Source organism: Alosa alosa, chromosome 1 (genome assembly GCF_017589495.1).
Source record: "Alosa alosa isolate M-15738 ecotype Scorff River chromosome 1, AALO_Geno_1.1, whole genome shotgun sequence".
Lineage (NCBI taxonomy): Eukaryota > Metazoa > Chordata > Actinopteri > Clupeiformes > Clupeidae > Alosa > Alosa alosa.
The window spans coordinates 46,719,316-46,738,828 of NC_063189.1; the positions used below are offsets into that span (position 1 = coordinate 46,719,316).

The 19,513-nt window shown below is 43.8% G+C and overlaps 1 protein-coding gene across 1 annotated transcript in view; it reads left to right on the top strand.

Moving 5' to 3' along the window:
* Nucleotides 1-2,329: 2,329 nt before the first annotated feature.
* Nucleotides 2,330-19,513, top strand: part of egfra (epidermal growth factor receptor a (erythroblastic leukemia viral (v-erb-b) oncogene homolog, avian)) — a gene marked incomplete at its 3' end in the record, with an annotated part of 31,398 nt that continues 14,214 nt past the window's right edge. Inside the window, 1 exon segment of the mRNA XM_048259058.1 lies at nt 2,330-2,572. Within this exon segment, the coding sequence (XP_048115015.1) occupies nt 2,494-2,572 (79 nt within the window).

Below are 19,513 nucleotides of genomic sequence, written 5' to 3' on the forward strand. Positions count from 1 at the left end.
TTTTGATCTTTCTCATTTCTGAAACATGCTCCTGCTCAACCTCTAATGCCCTTCCACATAATTCACTTTGATTTATTGCTGTCCTGTGCTTGCAAACACACATCAACATGCTTCTGTGATATCATAACCATAACATATTGTGATGGTCTGCAGCATACACTTGCTATCTTAATATTTCACTGTCACATTTAATTCTGATGTTCTTATTACATAACTTTTATTATAATGACGTTTGAATTGTGAATCCCTCTTTGCAAACAATAATCCTCTATCAATCATTCTTCAATCTTAAGGGAGGTGATAGAATCTAGTCAAGTTTTCCATTCTCCAGGTATTCTTAGACAGCTCAGCTCCTGACTCAGTTTTCTTGCTCTGCTTACATATTTTCCACTCACTTGCTCTGATTGTAGAACCACTGGAAATTTCCTCTTTCCTAAGACCTGCGAGCAGCAGGTGTGTGGCAATCTGAGCCAAGCACAGCAGCGCATGTCAGACTCTTTGGAAGAAATGTTTTTGGGAGGTTTGTGGTTTGTTACTGTTTCTTCTGCTATCTCTTGCTCGATCTTTCTCTCTCTCTCTCTCTCTCTCTCTATCTTTGTCTCTCTCTCTCTCCGGCTGTCTGACAGTCTCTCTCACAATACATTGCCGAATCACATTCAAAATGGTTACTGATCACAGGGACAACAAATTAAATTACAAGTCCCAACAAGCATTGGGTGACCCTTAATGGAATAATAGCAAGTAGGAAATACTGTTGACTGATTACTTATTTTGTCTCAGACACCAGAATGTCTGCCTGACAAACATAATCACAAGGTTACATTACTTTCAATCTCCTACATGCTGACGTCAGGCATGATAGGGTTTCAGTCATTTCTTCATGATCTGACCAGTCTCTATGCTGTAACTTGAATTGCATTGCATATTTAACTTGGCACTCAGTATACTCCATCGTTTTACATTTGCAGCATGTAATTTGTATTTTCTCGGATAGTTAGTACAGATAAATATCAATAACATGGGGCAGGGTTTCTCTTAAGCATAAAGGCAGGCAGGCACTTAGGATACATACATTTATTCTCATTCAGTTAATCTAACCTAAAATAAATTGAATATTATAATCTGGTAATCATAGCATAGCATAGCAGTGGTATTTTTACAGTTTTGCACCATTGCAAATGCATCATGCAGGATGAATGTCTAGACCCAATGTTAGGAAGAAACTGAATACATGTGGGAATTGTTTAAATACAGATATAATTTAAATTGGATGTATTCAGAATACAGTTACACTTCTCACTTGAACAGATTCATTTTAAAATTGTTATGTAGGCATATAATACATTTCCTATAACCAAACTCCATGGCACATACACCTATATCAATCTATCCTACTGTAATGCAGGGCTGTAGGTCTTACAACCTCATATAACCTGACATAGCTGTCATCTACCAATAACATATGCAGATAGTATTCAGTTATAGAATTTGTACAAATGACATTTTAAGACATATAATGTATTGATAATACCTCAAAATTGCATATACCTCTAACAGGAATTCTAAAATGTTTTGGTTCCACGGACCCAGGGAGAACATTTTCTGAGGACTGATAATCATAACAATTAAGCATCCCATTCACTATTCTGTGTTTTCTGGTGTGTAATTTGGTCTTTTGTCAACTTTGGATTTTGCATACTTGACATTGACTGGCTAAAACATTTCTCCACGTTCATCAGCTGCATACGCCAAGCTAAGCAGCTAAGCAGAATGGTTCTTCGTGACCTTCGTGAGTGAAGTTTTTCAAGTTAAATATGAATGTGGGAGCAGACAGTGATCATGAATGATGGATATCCAGTGACTTTGGCTATAAGCTGTTTAAAAGTTCAAGACCCACCTCAACCTGCAGTGTCCCTGTTTATGCTAGATTTTGGCTATCTTAAACTCGGACCACAGATATTAATTTGACCATAACCTTCAACTGACCAGAGTCTAGCTACCCTGATGACCAAGTGAATTTATGCATCTATTTCCATATAGGGCATCCATTCACTCCAAAGCATCTTGCACAAAGTGACATCGAGCACAGTCACACAAACATGCACAATTACTTTTGGCGAACAACAAACTTTTATGCTCTTATCTTATTCTTATTCTTAATTCACTTACTCTTAATTGACTGCCTGATATAGCCTACCAAACCGATCTGAAATCACTCGTTTAATGCGCGCTTTGCAATAACGTTCCTCCTCCGGGTGACGTCAGATACTCAGTGCCTTATCCCTCTTCAGCCAACAGTTTTCTCACTGCAGGGATTTTCAAGGGAGAAGGCGGAGCTGTCAAAGTTTTCTGTTTAGGGCTACACAAGTTCTGTAAGAAGTCACTACCTTGAATGACACGTTTCGTGAAGTAACAAAAGTAGGCTAATTCAATCGAATACGGTGAAAGCATGGAATAACGAATCTCCTTTTCGGGACAAAACAACTAAAAAATATGGCAAAACTAAATCAGATTGGATTCATTGTGATCTTACTGGTTTGCTTGGGTTGTTGTGCTACGCCGGAAAAGAAAGGTAAGCTTGCCTCTAAGGACCGATACATGGGTGTTGGATTCCTTTTGGGAGGTGGGATTTGATCGGAAAGGCAGGCTTGCCACAGTGGTGTCTGTCTGGCGTAGTGTCCGATGTGCGCTCATGCAATTAGTAGTGTGGGAAAGTGTATAAACGGGGATTATTTGAATCAGCACCGGAATTAAACAATTACATTTATAGTCAGTCGTCAGTGGGTTAGTCTAGTCTGTTATTTGTAGGCTACGTTATGTGATCGCATGTCGTTCCCACGTCCTACTTTCGAACTTAACTTTTAGGCGTTGTAGGCTATCCTAAATCGAATGATTGATACTGAAATGGCTCAACGGAGGTTTGTCTAGCGACTCGAATAATATTTCAACTGGGCAATGACAAAAGAATATAGAGAAAGGAGAAATTGAAGTGAAGAGACGAATGATGTAGGTTTGAGGTGTGGGTGTTTCGCAATTCACAAAACTTGACATATCCAAAATCGAATTGCTGTCACGCATGTCGTTTAATGAGATAGCAAGCCTACTGTTGTTGGTGTTGACCTTATCTCCTTACAGACAAACTGTAGGGCTACATGTAAAATACAATCCAAATCCCATCAGTTTATTTAAAACTTAATCAAAGAAATATTCTGCGTGAAACTGTTTTTGACACGTCTCCCTTTCTGCAGATACTGTATTTTAAAAGTTGCAGTCGCAAGTTTTAAATTGAGCAGTCCAACCCCTCATTTGATATATTTCTATATATTTCTTGAGAGGTTGACCTATTTAAACTGATGGTTAATAAACTGCCTTGTTCCGCCTGGTCGGAGTAAGGATTGTCCGCCCATGTGTGCTCAGTTGCCAGGGTGGACAGATGGGGTGCCCTGTATCCAGGCTATTAGAATGAAAGGCCCTTTGGTGCTGATGAGACAGCCACTCCAAACGGGATGAAGGATGCTCTGCATTTTGACTTTCCTCACTTCAGTAGAACATCACATTGGGTGTAGCCTACAGTTCTTGACACTTTTTTCAGATTGTGACAAGTTTTCAGTCTAGCAGTCTGCACGTCTTGACTTAGGAGACAATTTGTGGTGTAGTGTAGCCCCATTGTAAAATTAAATTATACTAATACATTTATAGCTATTTATTTCAGTTATGACAGTCAGAGTCATAATCCCTACTGATTAGAGGAATGCTATTACAATCGGTGCTATCTGATTGTAAAACCTGTTGAATTTAAAAGGCCATGTCAACCCTTTATGCAATACATGTGAAAGAATGCTTTAGTTTTATAGGACACACTCACATGATATGGGTGGTATGCTATTGACATTTTGTCTGTCAGATACTGTATGGTCCTCAGGTATAAATCAAAACAGTACACACTCTCTCTCTCTCTCTCTCACTCACTCACTCACTCGTTCATGCATACCAAAAAAAAACAGACACACCCTTTTCATCTGGCAGATTCTAAATGAAGGAACACACATATGCATTATCAAGGCTGTTGTTCAAAGTTTTAAAACTGAATTCAAAGTCATTGCACTTAATGATTCAGGAAGTCAAGCTACCCTCAATGAGTTGCTTACCCAAGTTAAAAATGTAATCGCACTCCCTGTGATCACTAGGCTAAAGTTATTTAATGATAAACCAGCGTGGAACCAGAGAGTATGTGATTTTCTCTCAAATGTTCCACAAGGAAATCTTCCATGGATTCAGTGAAAGGAGGTTAGAAACTGCAATAAAAGCTTAAAGTCTCACTGAAGAACCCTTTCTGAACTAACCAGTCGTCCATCAGCCTCCAACAAAAACATCTCGGCCTGCATTCTACAAAATCATAACAAGTCTGTTGTGTTTGTGAGACAGATTTCCCAAATATTTCATGAGAGCTAAACAAAATGGACAGCGCCGTGCAGGCCCTGGAATACTGGACAGGAATCCACCGTCTGCACTGTATACGGGTCCAACACACAGCATCTCTGCAGCTTTGGCTTGTGCTGAAGGTTGTGTTGTCCTGTGCCTGTGCTGTAGGTCTCTGCTCCTGAAGCTCCATGTTTGGCATCATACATATATATATATATATATATATATATTTTTTTTTTTGTGGACAGTGGAAATCTAGTTGCTGTGTTGCTTTGTTTTTTCGTCTTCCTTTGACCAGGGGCTGAAGCAGATGTTCTTGTTATTGCTGGCCACAAGTTATACACAAGTACTACAGCACTAATACATGCCATAAAACAGAGCACACAAGCCGTTTGGGCCCAGTCTAATTACCTGGCTTTTTAATGAAGCTAATGATAAACTTTAAGATGTCATGTAATTTCTTATATTAGAAAGTAGAGTAAAGAACATAATCAGATTGGACTGTGAATATGCCATGAAAAGGTGGTCTGAGAGTTTGATCAAATCTGATTTGTTGCAAAATTCCTGGTGTGCATTTTGTTAATAGATGCTCTGTGGCGGCGCTCAGCGAATATCATTTCAGTAGCATGCGTGTATGAAGGAAGTGGAAATCCATTTTGGGGCTCTATTTATTCTCCTGATGGTGTGAGGAGCTGGTGGTCCTGCCACAGCATCCTGTGCGGGTCTGTGAATTAATTTCACAGAAAGTTGTTATTCAGAGCCAGGCACTGTGTGTGTGTGCCCTGACTTTTCAACATGACTTTACATTGTAATGCACTAGGCCTAATATGCTTTTGAGCAATCAGTTCCCACATCAGGCCCACAGGAAGTGGACTCAGTAGGTTGTGCTCTCTTGCATTGCAGATCACTGTAGACTAGTGACAGGTGTAATTTTCATCAGTGTTCATCCTGAATGGAAATAGCAGCGTTCATATTTAATTGAAATTACCGGAACACCCCCTAGACGGGTAATCAGGAGACATTCAATGTTTTCTCTACTGTTCATGGCATCTTTGCTGCCTTTACCGGGCAGGAGGCACATGGCTTGAGCTAAAAGATAACTTAGAACTAGAATAAAGCTGCTGGATCAGAATGTTTGTATTGCATGTCTGTGTTGCAGATAACGTGGAGATCTAGTGTGTGGGTGCAATTTTAACCCTGTGTTTTGTTAAGAGTTAATTGTTTACACTTGCAAAAATCAAAGTTCTTTCTCAAATGCATAACTTAATACCAGGTGTATTATTGAACTGACGCTTGACTAATGCCTGATGGTTTTCTGTCTCCTATCACCCCCGCCCTACGCTCCCCATGCACAGACACACACATCATTTGATTACTGTTTGCATAGAAACTGCGTTCCATCTTTTGCCTGAGCACCTTCTCTAGTTTTATGTTCCCAACGTGACACTCTCCTGCACTCTCCTCCTTCCGTTTGCCCTCCCAGTGGGGTAATTGGTGGCAATCCTCGGTTACCTGGAGGCATCAGTATGTCGGTGAGCCGAGACCACTCCGGGCGCTCTCTCCTCTTCTCCCCGGCCTGATGACCTTCCCAGACGAACATCTGCTGAAGCGGTTGGAGCCGCCGAAGGTCCAGAGAGCTGATGGGAGCAGTGGACCTCCTGCTTTGATAAGCTATTAAGCAGCACTGTGAAATAAGGACTATGAACGGAGACGAGAACAATGCCGGTTGTTCAGTTGGGTCCAGTAGTTCTGGCCACCACTCTCAGTGTGAGCCGAGTCTTAAATGTAAGCCATATCCTGATATAAGACAGCACAGGCCCCAATGAACTATTTACCAGACACAGAGGGAAAGTTAAACGAGAGCAAGGACGAAGTCAACTTCCAAGCTAATTTGCCTCCTGCCACATTACAGTAGCTTCTGCCTTTGACTCTCTCAAAGGCTTTCTCGTCGGTGAGAATTTTCCAGTATTATTCCAAGTTTATAATCCAAGAACAGAAATGAACTGAATTCATCGTTCTTGGTCGGCATTTTGGAGTCTTGTTGTCATCTGAACACAGAAAGACGTCTGCATGAGTGAAACCGCTTTAAGATTTGAGAATCTAGGACTGTCTCCCAAAAATAGTACATTGCTGAAAGGGTGAGAGCTTTGGAGTTTACGGTCTTTCGCTCTTTCCATGATTGAATGGGCCTTGAGGGCCGCTTGGTTGTTTGCAGTGGAAACAGAGTTGGCGTCGTTGGAACTGGAAAAAGAAGTTGTCAGTCACATCTCATTAAGTGCACAGCCATTTGAGTCAGTCATATTTTGCACAACCCTCTGTGTATTTTCTGCTTATAACACAGTGGCATTTTGAATGAACATGTTACACTGAACAGAAAAGGGCTGTGTTTATTCTCGCATCCACATCTATGTGCTTATGAATAATCTTACAGCCAAGTCTGCTATAGCCACAATACAAATGACAGGTGTTAACGAAGGCGCTGTTATTTTAAGACCTATAAAAACTGAACCATGGTGTTTATTATTAGGCTAACTGATATGCTTGCCAGGGGTAGATATAGAGAATGTTAATTAATGTTTACTTCATAAACAAGCTTAAGAAACAACCAATCATTTTACAAATCCAAGTAGTAAACAGTTATCCAAATATTTAACTACAGTAATGAAGCAAACAATGGCATTCGTTTCACAGATGAGCACTCGGAATCTAATAGTGATGAGGCATACAGTACATGTTTGCCATAATATCCACAGGGGTGAACCATTTTCCTCATACAGAAAGTTGCCTCATGCCACTTTATATGTTACTGCTTTTTTTGCGGGGTTTGTCACCCCAAAGAATGCATTCAAATTTGATGTGTAACCTATATATTCCATATGGAATTTGTTTGACAGGCTAAAGATGCTTCAGGCAACCTCTTCCTTCTGTCTGCATTTCCTCTCTCTCTTTCTCTCTCTCTCAGACACACACACACTTATATACACTGCGTCAGTCTCACGTCATGTTTCATGTTTAGCCCTACCTGTGTGATTCACATTGTTTGTTCTTGTTTCTAAGAATTTCGGATGCTGAAACGAGTGTTTCTACATCTGTCTTATGGTATCGGTCTCATTACTCACAGACATATGACATTAATATGAAAACATTTAATCAGTTCTGACCGGTTCCAGCATTTCCATGGAAGTGGTTCTTAATCATGGTGGACGGTGCAATAATGTGCTTCTCTGAGGTTCTAAAAATTACAAAGAAGTCCGCACACTAGAGCTCCATTATTGTTTTTCCTTTTTATTCACCACATGTATCTAAATGTATCTATCTTCTCTGAGGTTCTCTCATGCACTGCCATCTACCCCTGACTCAAACTTTGGGTATGGGTATCCTCTCTCTCCCTCCCTTTCTTTCTCTCTCTCTCTCTCTCTCTCTCTCTCTCTCTCTCTACAGATTTCTGACTCATCTTTTCTCCTCTCTTTCCTTTAAAAGGCGATGTTTTCTTCATAGATAACACTTGCCTGGTAGCATAATGTCTCAACCCCCAACATACAGTGCACTCAGCATTCCATATGCATAGGTTGATTGTCAGGTGATGTATATTTTCCAAGCGTCTGCTGAAGGGTCATGCCCCAAAACACCCCTGACACACGGGAAATACAACATACACTGATGTGTGTGTTTATTGTTCATTATCCTCAGATCTGTACAGCATGTAAACAACAAGGGTAAACAACAAACAAGGTCTTATGGTTTTAGAAAATCATGATGTGAGAATCCCAGATAAAATCAAAGGTGTTCTTAAAACACATGAAAGGGAGTTAATTAAGAAGGGAGATCAGGGCTGTTGCTGTGTTTTTTGTTTTGTGTTTAAAGGGTAATTGTGCCTTGTAAGTGCCTTGTAAGGAATCTACTGTTGAGAATGCCTCTACTGAAAGACTCTGCCAGAGCTGATCTCATAGATAAACTGCCAAAGGTGTAATTGAAGTATCTAAAAATATAACTGACCCAGCATAAATCTCAGTTTTAGTAAACTGTATTTTCCCACTTCTGTTGGCTTCATGCTGATAAAGATCATGGATATATTTGGTCCTCGGTCTGGCTTTCCCTGCCGGAGGCATCTCTCTCTCTCTCTCTCTCTCTCTCTCTCTCTCTCTCTCTCTCTCTCTCTCTCTCTCTCTCTCTCCCCCACCTTACCGCCACCTTCAAACTGAATCTGTGGTGTGTGTATGTATAAAAAAAGGCACCATTTCCACTTGCCTCCCTTTAACTTTCCTTCACTTTTACTTTTGCTTTACTTTTATTGACTTCCTTGGAAACTTGCGTGTTGAGACAACCAAAGCATCCTAACAGTAAGCCAGGCAAATTATTTTTTTCTGGTCAATAATTTCACCACCGATTACTTATTCAGTGTACTCTGAATTTTAACCGCTTGATGTGGCCATCCATTTATTCCCCATGAAGGAATGTGGCATGAAGTCTCCTTTAATGATTACGATGGACCCAGCTAAGGGTCAGGGTCTGAGCAATCCTGTTGAATACCCAGTGTTTTTCTAAGTTAAACTGATTGTGGCCAGTTTGACATGGCTGGGGCTGATAGACACCAGTATTTGGTCTAGACTCTTATCGTTGTAGCACAGTTTTCCTCATACCCAAGGACAAAAAGAACGAGGTCTCTGTATATGCATCCACTAGTTGTGCCTAGTTGTGGAGATTCCTCCTCATGTTCCTGCTGCCACACCTCTCAGTGTAGTTGAATTCCCCTCAAGCTTTTGCAAGAAGGTAAACCAATGAACTTGATGCAAATGTTCAGCACAAATATGCTCAGGCTAACCTCATATTGTAATAGGAAAACAACTGGAAAAGCACACTCCTTAGAGGAGACAGAACGGCAACTGTTGAGAAAAGTCTGTTTGAGAAGCACTGAATGGGGTACTGCCTTTTGCATTAAGCCCCCCCCCTTTTCCATAGAGGGTTGTGTACCTGCTGTGGTCAGCTGTGAACCCAGTCATGATCAGGGTTCTTTGTTAAGATGAGAAATTATTATTGTCCTTGTATGCAGCAGCATTCCTTTCTTTGTCTGTGTGTCTGTACCTCTCTCTCTCTCTCTCTCTCTCTCTCTCTCTCTCTCTCTCTCTCTCTCACTCTCTGTACCCCCCTTCTCTGTGTGTGTGTGTGTGTGTGTCCTCCTCCGGCTTGCAGAAAGTCTGAATGTACACTGACATCTCCCTGGCAACCATTACCTGATAGCACAAAAGCGGCATTCTTCCTGGATTTGGGATTGCCTTTTCAACAGGATTAACTTTCAATGGCACCCTTGCCATGCTCTGTTTACCCTTGCATTTGCTAACTCTGTTGTTCTACCCCATTGTCAGTTTTGTGGTCGAGGGCCATTTATTATGGCCGACAAGCTCCTGGCTGTTACCAACCAGAATGTGAGTGGAGTCGCAGGTTGGCGCACAGCTGAGAAACGGCTCAGAGGCATAAAATGACACATCCTGCCCCTCGCAGACGGCCTCTCGTCAAAGGCCGTCTCTGTGTGCTCAGGTCCAGGGTCCTGAGGAGTGGGCGGCTTGGATTTCTCTCTCTCGCCACAGGAAGTTGAATCACGGCTCTCTCTCCCTGGAAGATAATGCGAACCAGCAGTGTGGATTAGGCGAGCGACTTCCGCTAGATAATGAAGAGGGCTTATTTTGTCGACTCAGTTATTAATTACGACTGACTAATGAAGCTCACTCGATTAGAGCTCCCAATAGACAAACTCATAACATCCTCCTTGAGTCACGGAACAGCTTCTCTCTGGACCTGATCATCACTTTCTAAGCAAATTGACCCTTCAGTTCCACAGGCCTGTTAGCAGCCTTGTCTTTCTGTCTTTACTTTTGCCAATGAGAGCTGTGTAGTTGATCTAGTTGGTGTACAAATCTTTGCTAAAGTGTGTTTGTGCACCTGCGTCAGGTGATCTGTAGGGATTGAGGGGGTCGTTCAAGTGGAACAAACCAAAGCATGTGGTATGGATGGCAAGAAGGGCTAGTGTTTTATATACTAGGAGGGAAAACAGCCTACCATGTGAATCTCTCTACTCTCTCTACTCTCTCTGTGTAGTCCAAATGGACTAATTGCATGTGCACATGCAATATAATTAAAAAGCATATTCCAAATGTTTTCCTAAAACATGTGGAAACACTCTCCATGACAGCACACTTTGACACTATAATTAACGGTAAGAACCCACACTAATTATTGGTGTTCCACACTGTACTTAAATGTACCCCAGTCCTTTTATTAATCATTACTTAAAATAATGCAGTCTTCTGATTGTTATTGTTATTGTTACACTGGAATAATGGGGCTGTGATTGTAGTGAAATTGATCTCACAGCACAAAGCACAACTCACACCTCTGCCTCTATTGCTCTCTGCACTGAATTCAATAACACTCGTTTAAAATGTGACACATGCAAAATATGATTCTTCTTTTTTACTGCCTTCATTTTTACAGCACCTTTCTCTTGGAAAGGGACGTTTTCACTTGGAGTCAGTTGTGAAATATAATCAGGTGGAGTCCAGAGCTGCACGTTGTAAGGTTGTCCCCTCTAAACCAGGGTCAGTCATTAGTCTCTCTTGAGCTTAGTAACCATACGGATATACTTGCTTGAGTTACACTGGCTGGGTCATACTGTAGAATTAATACATTGTAAATTTGGCCTCTTGTATGATTAAAAAATCATCTCAAAAAATACAAGAGGGTTGCTGTTTTCTTTTTCGTTATTAATTTTTTATTTAAAATGGTACAGTATCTATATGAAAATATAGAATTTGTCCAAACTGATACCACTGTAGTGGAAGATTAGATTCATAGATATTCCATTGCAGAATGTTTCCATTAGTGCGTGCGGATTTGAGAAAAGCTTTTTGTAAAAATGTTGGAAATATCCCTTGTGTATAAATCTGGAAAGAAGCCAGCCGGCCAGATTAACTCCCACACAGAACCAGATATTTTATCCACTGAAGCAAAGCCGCACGTATAGACGACTGCAATCCAGAGCTTCTGAGATTTTAATATCGAAGCTCTTGTTTCAGCATTGAGACGTGATTATCCTTTGGCGAGTAATCACCCGTCCCTGTGTATCAGTGGGTGATTGGGCCAAGCTTAAATGGCCAAAGGGTCAGAGGTCAACTGCGCCAGTTAGGTCGTTTTCATAGCGACGGGCCAGAGCTATGCTCGGAATGTACCGAGGGTGTCTACACAGGCGGCTGTTCCTGACACTGTTGGGAGAATCCCTGAGGGGGGTGGGGAGGGGTGAGGGGCTCACTGTTATTATCTCCACACCAATTGACCAAAACATGTCCCTGCAGATTAACTGATAGAGAGTGCCCTTCCTCCAGCAGCGAGAGGACAGAGTCTGCCCACTGCGTTTTTGTCAATTCACAAGGACGAAGCGGGGAATAATGACAGGCTAGAGGAACTGCACTTAGCGTGTGGCGTGTGGTCAGAGCCTGGCACGTGAGTCACCTGGCTGTTTTATGTTTCACCTCCAGCTGATTTCTGATGCACTCTCTCCCTCTCTCTCTCTCTCTCTCTCTCTCTCACTGTCAGCTGGCCAGGGGCTGGACTGTTGTGAGAACGCACAGCTCTCGCACGTTACGGCACTCGCACCTGCTTGCTGCAAACGATCTCTTCATGTAGCAAACGATCTCTTCATGTAGCAAACGATCTCTTCATGTAGCATCCACCATGCTGTGCAGCTGTGTGGCCCGCCGGGGAAAAAACACACATCCCTCCCCCATCTCGCTCTTCCCTCTCTTCTCTTTCTCTATCTCCCTTTCTCTCCTTCTCTCTATCCCTCTCTTCTCTTTCTCTATCTCCCTTTCTCTCCTTCTCTCTATCCCTCTCTTCTCTTTCTCTATCTCCCTTTCTCTCCTTCTCTCTTCCTCTCTCTACCTCTCTCTTCTGCTCTTGATTTTGGACCGGAGGCCCTCAGGCTGCTGCCATTGGCTCAGTCACTATTTCATCTCCGCTGGCCGGGACGGTGGAGATGCGGAGAGGCTCATCGTCGTCGTCACAGGAAATGGCCCGGCAGCTGTGCGGGGAGTGCAACATCTGTTCCGAGAAACAATGTTGATGTCACCGGTGGACGGCATGTGAAAACTGTTTGGTCGTGTTGTTTGGGTTGAGGGGGCCAGCGAGCGGACCTGTTGAAGTGTTGACGCCGGGGCTGCCTGCTGTGTTTAACTCAGACGTGACGCTATGCGCCGCACGGAGCATAGTTTAAAACAACGCCGATGCATGTTTAAAATGCCATGAGTGCAGCTGAAGGAAACTGAAATGCATTGTATGACGCAGTCCCTCTTTGCATTTTTATGAGAGAAAGACTTTATGAGTCTTTCTCTCATAAAAAGGCAATAGTGGATAACACACCAATTTACTCTGACAAGAGGAGATCCTTGAGACTGCTGCTAAATCCTAGGGCAGCTATTGACGCATTAAATAACTATGTATTAACTTCTACATATATGTGCTGGTCCAGAGGCTCGAAAAACTCTTAGCAGTCCGGTTAAAAGATTTCTCCTATAATGTGTAAGGTCAGAAATAGATTGCATTGATAGATGCATTTCAACCAGCAGGCCATACGGTGTGTCCAAAGCAGCACCACTGACACTAGCACCACAACAGCATACTGGGACATGTCAGCCCATTAGCAGTGACTGTCTCGTACTCATATATTCAGTGTTGGACACTTTTTACTGAAAAATGTCCTGCTATGCTAATGTTTTTTTTCCATTTCTAATATGCATTGGGCTGCAAACAGACACCCTCTGGGAATATCTCCATGTCTCAGTGAAGTTGCTCATATTTCAGAGCTTGATTTGGTGCCAAGACATTTTTGTGGAGCTACACCCATACACTGGAAATGAAGAGTGCCCCCACCCCCCTCCCCGTCTCTGTCAGACCCAGATGAGAGACGGGAGACAGACTGCAAGAAGGCCTTTTGTGTGTGTCTGCTGAGGGGGCGTCATTAAAACAACTGGCTTCGGATGTGATGATAACTTCAAACAAGAGCAGCCATTGTTTCGGGATGTGCTGGCTGCCACACTCTGGGTCCTCTCGTCCGTGGAAAGGATGACTCTCCTCCCTCGAGCACAACAACCTACACAAACATCGTCGGCTCATACTTCCTTTCACTTCCATTTTCATCCCAGCAACTAAAACGGCCCCTCTTCCCACCCCACAGGAGCTTGTGAAGTCACAGAGAGTGTTGTGAAATGGCAGAGAGCGAGAGATGGTCTGCATTAGTTCCTTATTCCCACTTGGAATTTTCGTAGCATGACCACGCAGCGCCTTGCTGCCGCTGTGCCCCAGACCCAGAGCGCTTGGCCCCGCATTTGCATTTTACGCATTGCGATCTGATGCGTCATGCACGAGTCTCGGCAGGCCACGATTGGACGCAGTGTTAGCACATACGAGGCTGAAGAAAACAGATTCCTTCCCATCCTTCTTGGGTTTTTTCCGGGGTCAGTGGTCAGACCCTGCAATATTTCATTCTGCGTTTGTGTGGGTGTGTGTGTGTGGATGTGGGTGTATGTTGGTATGTGTTTGTCTAGGTCTGTGTCTGTTTGTACGTGTGCCACTTTGTATGTGTGTGCCTGTGTGTGTGTGTGTGTGTGTGTGTGTGTGTGTGTGTGTGCACGTGTGTACGTGTCAGTGTGCATGCATGTGTGCCAGTGTGTGCTAGAGGAAGAAACTATTCATCACTGGGCCCAGAATGGGCCCTGCTGGCTGCGTAGTAATGCGTAAAACAGAGTGTAACGGTGAGTAACAGATGACTAACTGAAACAGCCTACGGACTGAAACCCCAGCCCTGCACTGAGCCTTACCTTCCCTGAGCTCATTTAAAGACGGCTGAGCCTGGCGCCCCCGTCATCAGGATCCTGTTTTTCCTATTTTAGACCACTCAGATGCCACAAAACCAGAGCTATTTAACCCCTGCCTTGTGCACAAAGACACAGATTGCGAAAGAGTCTATCTGCAGTACCGGTATAGAGTGAGTGGCCGTACAAACATGGCTAGATGGTTATAGGCGGGAGATGTCATTCCTCTGTTTATCCTCTGAAGGTCTGTAGCAGGGTAAGGGTTGGGAAACCGTGGGTCAGTAGGGGATTCCCAAATCCAGCTGCTTTGTATTCCCGCCTGGAATCATGTGTGAAATGTGGGGTTTCAGACTGCGGTGCATTTTTTTCCCCCGCCATCCTTTTATTGCATAGTAAGGAGGATGTCTCAAATGGGAAAAGGACACAGCAGTTTGCCTTCCTAGAATCCCTACCCACTCACTCTTTCTCTCTCTCTTTCTCTCTATCTCTCTCACTCACTCACTCATTCTTTCAATCACAAGCTCGCTCTCCCCAGACAGACTCTCTTTCCTGTGTGAATGATGAAGTGGTGTTGTATGCAGGACCGCTGGCAGTGGGACTGAGGGCTTCTCCTTTGAAGCATGAGACGTTGCTGCTTGAAGGAAAAATATGTGTGTGTGTTTCCCCCCCACTTCACATATGCGCATGTCAAAGCATTTTTTGAAGAGCCTGTGTGTGTTTTTTTTTAAGGAATGTAAAATATGGTCTGTGCAATGACAGATTTCCTGGTATGAGCAAAGCAGAGATAGTGTGTAGTCGTGTGTGTGTGTGTGTGTGTGTGTGTGTGTATGGTTAGGTGTGTGTGTGTGTGTGTGTGTGTGTGTGTGTGTGTGTGTGTGGTTAGGTGTGTTTGTGTGTGTGTCAAGTTAGGTGTGTGTGAGGGTGTGTGTGTGTGTGTGTGTGCGTGTGTGTGTGTGCGTGCTGGGGGTTGGGGGTCGTGGGGGCTTGAGGGACTCTCATTCTGAGTGTCTGCCTCTAGCTCCGACCCACCCAGCACCTCCTGATGACCACGCAGCCGCTCAGCGCGCGCTGTGAGGGAAGCGCCCGTGGGAGCCTGCTGAACACAGTGCCCAGAGGAGCCAAACACTGGCCCACTCACAGCCATGACTGCACTCTGAAGCATCCTTGCCATAACACCTCCGATGGGAAGAGTGCAGAGTCAAAGGCTCTCTTCCTGTCCCCCCCATCTCTCTCTCTCTCTCTCTCTCTCTCTCTCTCTCTCTCTCTCTCTCTCTCACACACACCTACACAAATCCCCTGGACCCAGCTAGCATGTTCCCTAACAACTTCCCCAGTGGCATATATAGTGCCATGGGATATTTTTCTGATGAGTGAGGGTTGTTTATTGCCATAGAGTGCTTCTGAGTCTCGCCATCATGACCCTCTTGCAGTCCTTTACGCAGCCAGGAGGGATGTGGCAGAGGTATTTCTTCAGGGGTCGGAGAATAACCTTTTACTCGACAGCTGTGTCATGATGCAAGCATAAATTTATGGAAGGAAAACAAGGTAGCACCTGATAAAACAGAACCTCACACCTGCTGTCAGTGTGTGAAAGATGACCTTTTAACAGCCAAGAAATACACTTCCAGCATGTTGACCTTCATATGCCATAGTCCACTGTGTTGTCCAAACGACTATCATGCTATGTTCAGTTTTTATATATGGACTAAGAAGTAATTTGCCATCATAAAATGAGTTGACTTTACAAAGACGTTCATCTCCATTTTCGTAGCAGAAGTGCTGGTTTATATTTTATACAATATCACAATACATCTTAATAAGCTAGCATCAATTATCTGTTGTGTATATGTGCATTAATAGATAGTCATTGATAGCTGAATTGTTGAACCACTGTAGCACTGTTCCTTATGGTGCACAACACCATTCAATTAAGTGAATGCAATAATTATACACTCTTGCTATAATGAAGAAAGGATTTGTCTCTCTGGAGCTGAGGAAGAACATTTTCATGTGAAAGTGTAATTGATACTATTCATGCTGAGAGGCCTATGCATTCACTTGTACATGGCTCCATTGCTGGTAGAATAGCAAGTCTGTGTGCATCTGGTAAACTCTGAATGCTGAATATATCATGAAATCAACATGCCACCACTGCCAGAAGACTGACAAAGCCTAGCAGTAGCTGGCCACTGGGCTAACTTTAGCCTTACGGGCAGTGTTTGCGCGGCCCTTTTGACCAACATTCCTCTTAAGGCTCTGAATAAACACTGCCAAACTGCAACATCGAGTGTCTACAGCAACCTGCTGATGGAAAGAGCCGAGGTTCTCCACAAGGAGCAAACATGACCATTCTTACCCCTCACTCTCTCCTCTCCTTGCAGGGAAATAACTTAAAAGGTAAAGGAGCTCGTCTACATTCACTGTCTGTCCACTGTTAAAACAAGACATTAGTGTGAATATTAGATACAAATGTAAAGGAAAGAACCTATAGATAGATAGATAGATAGATAGATACTTTATACCTTCCAGGGGAAATTCAAGAATAGGCTAGAATGTATGGAAATGTACACATAGAAGGCCTACTGTTGTTTCAGGACTGGCTTGGATCGCCTCATATGTTGCTCATTGAAGTTTGAAGCTCTTTAGAAAATGCCACTCCCTGTTCTCATGTTGGCCATACATTACAGTGTGTGGAGGCAGCAGCAGTGGGCTGGTGATTGCGTGCTCCGTCGGGCTGTTTCAGCAAGACGGGAATTACGCAGCTGTGTCATAAGGTGTGTCAAACACTCCCATGGTCTGTATCACAGATGAGCAACAAGGATGCCTGGGCTAAAGAATTGTGAAATGAGTTATCACTGCTCTTGGTCAATTCTCTTATCAAAACCTTTATGGGAGATGAGTGAGTGTGTCAGATTCACGTAATAAGGTTTCCCCACACTTTCACCTCCCCACATTAGTCAGCCGCAGCATGCTTGATTTATTGTGTTGTTTATAAATTGGTGTTAAAACTTAACCAGGAAGTGGGGAGGATTGAAAGGAACCACTTTACCATTGGAGTGTTTCTTTTATTTTCTTTTTTGTTTAACTCCGGGCTTCCTCAAGTGCTTCCTTCAGTTGGAGATTAAATTAGCCTTGAGGAGGACCACTGGATCTCCTCTGCATCTGGCCCCAGGAACACACGTGGCCCACCCTCCCAGCGTCAGCACCCCTCACGCCCCCGTCAGCCTCCCCAGAGCCCGGTCACATCTGGCTTTGCACCGTGGCTCTTTGACCGGGGCCCCATACCAGGAACTTCCTGCAATGTCAGAGGGGGCCATGCTGGGGAGTGAGAGAGAGAGAGAGAGAGGACATCCTCCTCTCCTCCACCCCCTATCCCCCCTTCATTTGATGTACCCTGAGACCCCTTCTCCCAGCGGTCCCGTAGATTCTCCCACACAGAGGAGGAAGTGATCTCAAATTCAGCAAGAAAAGAGCGAGACCGACTTGAATTCAATCTCACTCATCTCGCTACCTTGAAGCTCAGAAGAATCTCATTACTGCACGTCTATGTGTTTGTGAATATTTATCTTGTAGCGGGCCTTGTGCGCCTCGCTTGAAACAATGCTGAAGGATGCTGTGTGTGCCCGCCTGTCCCTCCTTGGACTGTTTGGACTTAGTGGGAGAGGGAAGCGTGGGCTGAATGCACAGGAAGCACTGAGGAAGTTCTTTATTTTCCTTGCTAGCCGATAGCGGGCCTTTGAGATTTGCTGCGATGCTCTGGAAAACGGAGTTAAAGGACACTAAGAAGCATCACAGACTTTGTTCTGGTTCCAAAATGGAAGAGCCAGGCCAAGCTGCAAGTCCTTCCCAAAAAAACTCAACAAAATAAAGCAAAAAAAACCCCATCTGTTTTGTCTACTTGTGCGCTGAAACACTATTTGCTAGAGCTGTGTGGTGCATCACTTAAAGCTGAAAGCTGGGCACTCACCAGCTGGGTCGCCTTCTCTTTGTTTCTGTGTAGTCATGGCAAAGAGAACTGGGCAATTGTTCACCTCTCAAACGGAAGCCTTAATATGGACATTCATATGACATTGATTTTTTTTTTGCTGTTGTTGCAAAGGAAATGGCTTGCTTATGCAATATAATTCCCTTTTATTGTTGAGAGGGGGAAAATAAATACAAAAAAAATCAGTTATACACACCGCTTCCTTCTAATCATGGATACATTTTCCACTAACCAGATTAATCCACTCTGGCTGGAGGCTAATGTTATTGCAGGCTGTAAAAGAGGGGAAGAGGCCAGACATGGCCATGTGTGTCCTGTGGACCATCAGTCACCCATCAGCAGCACCATCTCAGGGCCACCATCATCCCATCTCAGGAGCCCCAGTGGCCAGGCTTCAGGCCATAGGCTACAGGTCTCATGTCTGCTTACTGGCCCTTTCATGGCCTCGCAAATATTTTTGATCATAATCTGCTCCGCCAAGAGCGACACCTCCACTCTCTTTGATTATGTGGTGTCCGAAGTACAAGTATGCCACGGTGCTGTCGATGCGCGAAAACATGCGCAGAGCAAAACCATTCATTGTGCTCCTTTTTTGTCCCTGCAGTCAGTGCTTTTGTGGTGTGGTAATGCTGAAAGCCTGTTGAGATTAACCTTCCCACGCCCTCTCTTCAGAAGCCTCTTGAAGCGCCACGCGTTCACACAAACATTGCTCCACGTGCATGGGAGGGAATGTTCTGTACACCTGTAGCTCCGGGGCAGATACCTGCTAGTCAGATACCTGCTATTGTCTCACACTTGCTATTACATCACAGGAAGAGAGAGAGGGAGAGAGAGAGAGGGCAGTGCAGGCACTCTAAGAGGGCAATCCGGTCCAGCCCATACCTGTGTCAACCTGGCAGCCTGCCCAGTGAGTTGACAGAACATCTGGTGGAAGTGCAGCATTCGGGCAGGCTTTTATGACCATACGCAGGTAGAGTTTATATGAGGTGCACCTGGCACTCCAGTCATGCTGACCTCATCTCTCAAGTGACATGCCAACTGGATAAGCACATGTGTATCTGTCTGCTTGTGTGGGTGTGTCTGTGTATACATGTGCATTTCATGGTCAATTTCTTTTGAGGGGTTAGATATGTATTGCGTGAAATTGTCCTTAAGTTCCCCAGTTTTCTACACCATGCAGAATGATTTCGAATTCCTTACTTTTGGGATACCTTCTTCTACATCAGCACTTCATTTACAGAACATC